We start from the raw sequence: 8,894 nt of genomic DNA on the forward strand, positions 1-8,894 counted from the left end.
TCCCTCATTGCTTACATCCTTATAAGGTGCTTATATCCCCCACTGACTCCCTATCTTCAGGTTCTTCTTGGCACCCGCTGTGCTTTCAAAATTTTTCTACTTTGCACTCTCCCTCCAGAGAGCCCAAAAAACATGGCCAACAGGTTCATCTCCCTTTCAAATCACTATTTACTTCTTGCTGCTTCTAGAACCTGCACAAAGAGGAAAAGGCAAGGTTAAAGAGCAGAGAGTCATGGCAGATGTGAAATAGATGTGGTGGCTTTATCCTCGGAGCCTCCATGTGCCCACACAGCTCTGCCCTCTTGGCTCCCCAGACCCTTTTCCATGTTCTCTCCTCTCCTCCGACATCCTCTAGCACCGGCTCCCTCTTTCCTTTGCATACTTCCACTCACCGCCTGGATCTTCCTCTTTGAGACCCCTAAAAATGACACTGGCATCAACTCACAACGAAGGCCCCTCCTGGAGCCCTTAAAACTGATTTCAAGGCCAAATGCTTCCACCGACACATTTCCACCGAGGCTGTGGCACCGTAATTCCCCAATTCTCGCCTGACAAGGCTGTTTGATTTCCTTCCTGCAGCTCAGGCTTCAGAACAGAGGTGACAGGTTTGAGACTCTATCTCATTTTTGTTCCCTTCCTTGTTCCTGCCAGGCCCCTGACAGCACCTCAATATGGCTTTTTAACTGCTGATCAACTAAACAATGGCAAAGATGGCAGTGGCTTTGAGGAGTCCAAAGAAAATGGAAACATGAGAATGTCAAACATGTCTTGTTCAGTGAGACGATTCAGCTCATAATTAATGTATGTGAATAAACATTCACTTCACATTGGGCAAAGAAACCCAAATATGGAAACTCTGATTGCTACCATATCTGTAAAAGGCAGAGGCCCTGTTGTCCTGGTTTCCTCAGAGAGATTTTCAAGACAGGGGAGATGTTCTCGAAACTTAGAATCAAACCACAAAAAGCAACATTTATCATCCCGCTCCTCTGTCCTTCCCTACCCTACAAATGCCAAACTGGATAATATGCATTACTCAATGACTTAAAACCTCTCGAGGTTCCATTTGGCTTTCCTATACCCACTTAGGGAACACGGTCACTGTCAGAGGTCAAAGCTCATTAGTGCTGGAACCTAAATTCAATCCCCTTGAGAGATAAAATGTAGCTCCAGACAATGCCTTCCTGGCTCTAATTAATTCATTATGACTTCTGGGTTCTTATCAGGACAGGTCTCACAAAGTCGGGGTCATATTTGCTAAGAAAAGAAGTCTGGCTGAGAAAGGGATCCAGGAAAATGAATGAGTGAAACTTGGCCCATATGCAGAAGAATTCCTGGTACTTATAGAAGAAATTCAGACAACCCGGGGTATCTGAGAATGACCAAGCCATTTTAACCATAGAATGCGTGCAAGGATTGAAAACACAATTGAAGAGCACAGTGAATGGGTTCTGGAGGTGACCTCAATCTTCCCTCAGAATCATGAGCTGTTAGGACTAGAGATTATTTATACCCATGGTCTCATTATACCAAGAAAAGAGAGCACCAGAAAGGGAAAATGAGTCTGATGCAGTCCTATAGTCCACAGAAGTTCTGAAATTAAAACCCAAATGAGCATTCCTCCTTGCCTGCGTCCTCACTCTCACTGTCCACAGAAAGGCTCAGAGCCCTCTAAGCATCTGGACAAAAACTAAAGAGTAAGGCTTCTAGGGACAGGCAGTAGGCAAGAGGCACTGCCCTTCAAGCATCAGGAAGGCCAGGTTCACTTCTGATATGCCATGGACCACATCCCATCCCAGCTCCTGGGGACCCGCCCTTGAAAGAGCTCAGATGGGTCTGTGCATTTTTCCTTCAGTATGTGAGACACTGCCCCAGCTGGTCCAAGGACAGGGAGGGAGCATTAGGAGGGCTCTGGAGTGGAAATTATCAGCATTATTTGGATAATATATGAATGCTTCTGATACTAAACTTACACCAGTATATCTTATCCCAAAACACACATCTTAGCCCAACACACACACACACACACACACACACACACACACACTTCCTCTGAACCAAAAACAGAATAATGTAGAGGAATGCTTTTCAGGCTTCATGTGTATATCAAGCACCCAGACCAGCGGTCTTCTTAAAACATAAATTCTGATTCAGTAGGTCTGGGATGGAGCCTGAAATTCCACACCTGTAACCATCTCCCAGGTGATGTCCATGACACTGCTGAAAAGACCACATTCTGGGTAGCAAGGGGTGGATGTCACAAACACTTAGAATCAAACAAATCTGGGTTTAAATTCTGGTTTCCTTAATCACGAGCTTTGTGATCTGACTGGTTTCCTAACTTCACACTGCTTCATTCCTAACATGGAAACAATAATACCTCAGAAGCATACGAAGATTGTTATCTAAGTTAATGATAAAAAGTTAACACAGGGGCGCCTGGGTGGCACAGTCAGTTAAGTAACTGACTTGTGATTTCCACTGAAATCGTGACCTTGGGATCTTGAAATGGAGCCCCACATGGGGCTCCATGCTCAGTGCAGAGTCTGCTTGTCCCTCTCCTTCTGCTCTTCCCCTGCACGCTCTCTCTCTCTCTCTCTCTCTGTCAAATAAATAAAGTCTTTTTTTTTTAAAAAGTTCTTGGGGCGCCTGGGTGGCTCAGTGGGTTAAGCCGCTGCCTTCGGCTCAGGTCATGATCTCAGGGTCCTGGGATCAAGTCCCGCATCGGGCTCTCTGCTCAGCAGGGAGCCTGCTTCCCTCTCTCTCTCTCTCTCTCTGCCTGCCTCTCCGTCTACTTGTGATCTCTCTCTGTCAAATAAATAAATAAAATCTTAAAAAAAAAAAGTTCTTAACACAGTGCCTAGAAATATAATAGGGGCTTAAATAAATGCAGTTGCTGGCTGTCTCTGAGATTCATGAGGACAGAGGCGACATCTGTCTGGCTTACTGCCAAAATCCCAATGGCTGGAACGTAGTGGGTACTCAATGGGTGTTTGTGAGTGAATGAAATGTATATAAATACACCGACACATAATATCAGTATTTACATACTCCCTTAGTTCTATGGGTTTCTGCAGGAAAACAGAAAACATTGAGAACAGCAGAACACTCTCACCCATAACAAACCATCATCTCTCAGAATTCAACATTCACCACCATGTACAACCGCCAACGAAGCATATCATTTGTGATGGCTGTATATACTTGAGGAAATGTCTTAAGTGTAAACAAATAAAGACAACATCAGTCTGGAATCTGTATGTCATTAAGAGAAATTACTGCCTTGCTCATCATTTATGGGGCTGCCTGAACCCCAGTGTTACAAAAACCTTAATTCTGAAAATAAGTTCACTTCCAAAACAAATGTAGAATTACAAAGACAGATAAAACAAACCAAGGGAAGCAAAACCACTTTGTAAAGGGCCAATGAGGCAATAATACCTTCTCTGATACATGCACACACTTGCTTAGGACAAATTAAAAATAGAATTGTTAACAAATGGTAGAGCTGAACCTTTTCAATCAAAGGCAGACAAGTGAGTCCATCCAAAATTCCTCAACAATCTAAGATTATCTTCAGAAGTCTCAGAAAGTAAGTGGCATCATTGACACAGATCGCAGATTGCAGGGAGGCTCTGTGAATGGTACGTAGCAAGAAGGGAGTATGATTGCCACCTACAGACAGAAGTCCCTATGCATAAGCTAGCCAATCATATTTCAATGTGGAAAAAAAAAAATTCAACCGAGTCACCTCCCTCCAACCTCTTTCAAATCACCACACCACATTACTTCATTTAGAATTACTTTCAAGTCATACAATCATCTCTAGGCATTCTGCCTCTTCATTATCATCATCCTATTTCTAATTTCCCAGAAACGCTGTGCCATTCAACTATCTACTTAGACACTCTCTGAGAGCCAGAGAGAACGCAACCCGATGGATTTCAAGCAGGCAAAGGCATCCGAGTGGAGGCATGAATCTGCTTACCTGGTATGAATGGGACCACCCGGAATATATCAGACAATCTGCTGTTAACTGGCTCATAAGGGGAATCTTCGAGCAGATCATTTCCTAAAAACAACAAGAAGATGGGGCTTAGATCGGAAAGCAGACATATTTTAGAGTGGTTTTCTTTTCTTTTCTTTCTTTTTTTTTTTTTTTTTTTTTTTTTTTTACTGAATCTAATTTCTAATGATGTTATGATTGTGTAACAAAAAGATGCCGAAACTTTCCAAGGTCTCAAATGCATCTATTTGGCTATGGTTATTTTGCATTCCCTCTGCCTTTGTTGTCCTTCCTCTCCCCAGAGTGCCATGAAAACACTGGAGAGCAACCCAGCCTGATCTTGCCAGAAAACTCTCCCACTCTTTGCAAAGGAATGAAATAAGAGAGGAAGGAACCAGTGATGTCACCGGCCCAGCTTACCTCCAGGAGCCAATGGAAGAAAAGTGACCCAAAAGAGGGCCCCCATTTCTATGCTCCTCAGGACAGCATGGGGCCAGAAAAGCCCAGGTGCTGGTTATTCAACAGTCTCTGAAATAGGTTTTCACTGTAATAGGTTCTGGAGCAAGAGGCAGCAGAAAGGTCAAATCTGTATGTTAACAAATGTTTGGTGTCTCAGCGGAGAATGAATGCCCTGGACGTCTGTGTTAGATTTACGAACACCAGCCACCTCTGGCACACAAGGACCCAAAAATTCCCATTGGAATGGATGCTTGTGACAAGTGGTCCTTTTTCTCTCAAAGCCACTTCCGTGTTAACCAAGGCTGAACCCCATCAGCTGGTTCAAGACTCAGCTAATCTAAGACGACAAATGGTTTTTCACACATCTGCCTTTGATCAGGTTTGAGGAGGGTAAAGATAAAATAGAGCCTACTGGACCTTTTATTCTTAATTCTTTATCTTATGTCAGAGTAGCTAGAAGGGAAGAAGAAAGGGGAGAAACTGCGGACACGATTCAGGGCAAGTCTTTGTATTCTTATCCTCTGAAGCTCTCCTTGGAGAGAAGTTATGAGTTCTTGCCCTGTCCTTAAACGGGCTCCTACTCGGATTCTCTGACCAGTTTTCAGAGAGGTCAGCGGGGGCCGGGGGTGTCCCCCCGCAACGGGTTTTCCAACAACCAGGCCCCCACGGTGCTGCTCCGGAGGCAGCAAACACCAGCTGCCCCTGTCCCTGGGGGCCAATGAAAGGTCCTCATTCTGCAGCTGGGGAGAAGCGAGGAGAGGATGAGGTCAGCGGGCCCGGCTGAGGGGCCCGCCGCCTGCCTTTGTGGGGTGGGGGTGAGGGTTGGGGGTGGAGGGCCAGGACGGTCGGCGCGTACCCTGCAGGCTCTGGTACATGCTCCAGTAGATGCGCAGGCAGTTCTTCTCCTTCTTCATACCCCGCTTGCAGCGGCAGTTGTAGAGCGACTTCTGCTTGAGGGCCTCCATGGCACTGCGGCACTCGTCCTTGGCCTCCAGGCCGGACGTCAGGCTGAAGTTGGTCTCCTTGCCCGCCACGCACTGCCTCAGCGTGCGGTACTTGGTGCTGCAGCTCTGCTCCTTGAGGCACTGGTCGCTGGCTTTCACACAGTCCAGGCGGTCCCCGCCGCTCACCTCGGCAGACAGCAGCAAGTCTGCGGGAGGAGATGCGGGAGCGTGAGAGCGGCGGGCCAGGACCCGGAGCCTCCGGCTGCGGGGAGGGCGCGTGCCTCACCCGGCTTCTGGGGTGCCCTGCGCCTCCCGCGGGCCCGCCCCTCTACTCCGGGGACTCATTTTCCCGCCCCGGGACCTCCGGCCGCCGGCGCTCCCCGCAACGCCAACCTCCGCCCGGCGTGGCTTTGCGGGTTGCCCCCGAGCGCGCGCTGCCCGCCGCGCGTGCCCGCCCCACCGCTCCCGGAGCAGCCCGGCCGGAGCAGCTGCTCTGTCTCCCGGAGCCGCTGGCTCGGCCCCGCCCGACGGAAGCCGGGGGCTTTCCGAAGAAGAGGGCCACTGCGGGGAGACACTGTTCGAGGAAAAGTTTTCCCTTCGAAGTTTGCTCTCCCGGTCCAGTGCTCGCCCGCACCCCCATCTGCCCGCTGCTCCTCCGAGAGCTCCCAGGACTCGCAAGGAGCTGGTCCCGGAGCTGGAGGGGCTCGGACCCCTTAACTCTCCGCCAGGATTGGCCATTACAAAGCACAGAAAATTAAAACCAAGCACAAAAAGCTGCGAGCAAGTGCCGCGCATCATCGCCTCCCAAGCCCAGGGTGCTGAGGATTCAAGATCCCCTTCCCCAAAACGAAACTTCGCCCTCCCACACCCACGCAACCGCGCTGCAGTTGGGGGGTTGGGGGCTGCCCCGAGTATCCCCTCGGAAAGACTCAGCGGGTTAGGAAGCTAGCGGCGGCCTCGACTTACCCAGGAGCGGCAGCGCAAAGTACAAGGTCGCCAGGAACATGGTGCCGGCGCGCAGCTGGTCCCCGCCCCCCAAAAAATCCCGAGCCGCGGCTGGGTATCGACGAGGGAGCTCAGCATACAGCAATCCCCGGACGGCCGCGCTGCTCTGGCCGCCCAAAGTTCAGCTCCATCCAGTGCGAGAGGAAACTCCCGGGTCCGTCCGCCACCACCGCCGCCGGCGACTCAGCTCCCCTCGGGCGGCCGGCGCGAGGGTGGGAGGCGGTTCCGCTTTTAGGGGTTCAGGTCTGACCCAACCTGGAAGGGAGAGCGCGCTTTGAAATGAGAGCCGAGAGCGCTGGAACCTCCCCCGCCCCTCTGCCCTCCCCTGCTCCCGCCTTGGGGGACTTTCTAGCGCCCGGGTGAGGGCCCACCCCTAACCGGGTCGGGGCGCAGGAGGGGGCACGGGCGGGGTATGTATTCCGTGTATTCCGGGGAGCCGCCCGCAAGGGCAGGGCAGGGGCTGGAGAGGTCGGACGCCAGCTCCCAAAGTCCAAGGAGTGTCTATCGGGTCCAACCCAAGAGGCTGAACGCAAGCAAATAAATAACGTTACTTTCCGAGCGCTGCGAGCGCAGCCAGCAGCTGCCGGAGTCGAAGCACACGGCGGCGGCAGCTCTTTCTCCAGCCCTGACGCAGAAAGAGCCCCTTCTCCCTGGAAGTTCACCGCCCCCTCCTCCAGCCAGCTCGCTCGCTCCGCTGCCGGCCTCTTCACCCAAACCACCAATCGCTGCCCCCGGTCGCCGTCTCCCGCTCCTCCCCGGGCTCGCCTCTTTTCTCAGGCAGCGGGGCAACCGGGAACCGACGTCCGGGCTAGGGCCGAAACCCGGCTCGCGCGCCCCTACCCGCCGTGGGTCTTCCCGCTCCCTCCCGGGTGTCTGCGCCGCCCGAAGTCTCGCCCGGCGCCCGGTACTAGGGCTCATCAACGCCACCGCCCGGGGCGACCGCACTGGCCGGCAGCCCCCGAGCGCCAGGGCAGGTGCAGCCCCGAGCCGCGCGCGCCCCCGGACCCCAAAGTTGAGGGGCGCCTGCAAGAGGGGAGAAGAGGGCGGGGGAGCGGCGATGGGCTCCCAAATCCACAGAACGAGAAAACTCTCCAAATACCACCAACCTGGACTCAACCGACCGTGTCCAGCTGTGTCGAGGAGCCAGTTTATTTATTTATTTATTTATTTATTTATTTATTTATTTTGGGGGGTGTCCCCGCCCCTTCCTTCCCTTTCCGGGCTCACTTCTCTGCGTTAGGAAGAAGATGCGGTAATCATCGAGAGCTCAGAGAGGCTGAGTTGGGCCAGGACGATTTCCGAGCAGAGTCCCCCCGGCTCTCGGCTGCCGGTTGGGATACTGGAAGCTGAGCAGAGGCTAGCGGGTTCCGAGGCCAGATTTCTTTGCCTGAGGACCCTCGGCCTGCTCCTGCTCCCGCCGCCCTATAGCACACCCGCCAGCCCCCTCTGAGGCTCGCACGCACGGACGCCGCAGATGAACACACTCGTCCGCGGCGGGACTCGGAGCCGGACCCAGCACGCGCGCACAGGACACGCAGGGCTATGCAGCCGCCCGCGAGTGCTGCCAGACTCTCTCTCTCTCTCTCTCTCTCTCTCTCTCCCTCCCTCACTCTCTCTCCCTCTCCCCTCCCCTCGCAGACACACACACACACACTCAGACGCAAAAGGGCACAATGCACAAGGGCTCTTTCTTTCTTCCGTCCTAGTGCAATCGAATCAGACCTTTCTTCCGAACACAAAGTTTCTCCCCACGTCACTCGCGGCTATGACTCAAGACTTGGCGCGTTAAACTCAGACCCAGACCCTCGGAGCCGAGATCGCAAGATGTGCCCACGCACCGATCCACGCCAGCGCGCACGCACTCATATGCACACGCAGCCTCTCTCTCTCTCTCTCTCTCTCTCTCTCTCTCTCTCTCTCTTTCCTGGAGCTTAGGCAAGGAGACAAAAGCGGAACCCCCGGCCACTGCATTTAAACCGCGCCAGACCTGGCTTTGGGAAATTCATAAGCTGACCTCCATCTTGGCTGTTTCAAGAGTAAATTTTAAGATCATAAATTTAAAAACCCAACATATACACAGCCTTTCCCCCCAATTTCTGGGTCCACTCGTTCTCAGCCATGCTACTGAACCCCCCTACCCCGACCGGAACACACACTCCTCTCCCCGAACACCGGGGGGCGCCCGGGACAACGAAGTCTACTCTGGGTTCCGAGCGGAGTCTATGGAACAGCCCACAGCTCAGGGCTTGGGTTCCCGATCTTTGCTGATATCCAAGTTCATCGTTTATGGAAACCGAGTTTGAATAGAGTCTGGGTGAGCTCAGCTGTCAAATCTGCAAACCCATTGCACCAGACAATGGACCGCGGAGGAGAGAAAAGAAACGATCCTTTTGATTAAGGCGGGGGGCGGGGGGTGTTAATTGAAAAGGGCACAGGCTCTGGGTAAAGTTTGAGACGGGGGGGTAAGGGCTGAGAGACAA

General features: G+C 52.3%; 1 protein-coding gene across 4 annotated transcripts in view; it reads right to left on the reverse strand.

The window, feature by feature from the left end:
- GFRA1 (GDNF family receptor alpha 1) overlaps positions 1 to 7,981 on the reverse strand; it is a 204,772-nt gene extending 196,791 nt beyond the window's left edge. Inside the window, exons 1-4 of one of the 4 annotated variants that reach the window (XM_047702734.1) lie at positions 7,521 to 7,981; positions 6,376 to 6,669; positions 5,322 to 5,615; positions 3,989 to 4,072 (exon numbers count right to left, since the gene is read on the reverse strand). In XM_047702734.1, coding sequence (XP_047558690.1) covers positions 3,989 to 4,072; positions 5,322 to 5,615; positions 6,376 to 6,415 — 418 coding nt within the window. In that variant the 5' untranslated portion in view covers positions 6,416 to 6,669; positions 7,521 to 7,981. Of the gene's footprint in view, positions 1 to 3,988; positions 4,073 to 5,321; positions 5,616 to 6,375; positions 6,670 to 6,965; positions 7,136 to 7,254; positions 7,346 to 7,520 lie in introns of those variants that run through there. The other 3 variants (XM_047702737.1, XM_047702736.1, XM_047702735.1) reach the window with 3 other exon arrangements.
- Between the last annotated feature and the right edge of the window lie 913 nt (positions 7,982 to 8,894).

The sequence above is a fragment of the Lutra lutra genome, chromosome 14 (assembly GCF_902655055.1).
Source record: "Lutra lutra chromosome 14, mLutLut1.2, whole genome shotgun sequence".
Lineage (NCBI taxonomy): Eukaryota > Metazoa > Chordata > Mammalia > Carnivora > Mustelidae > Lutra > Lutra lutra.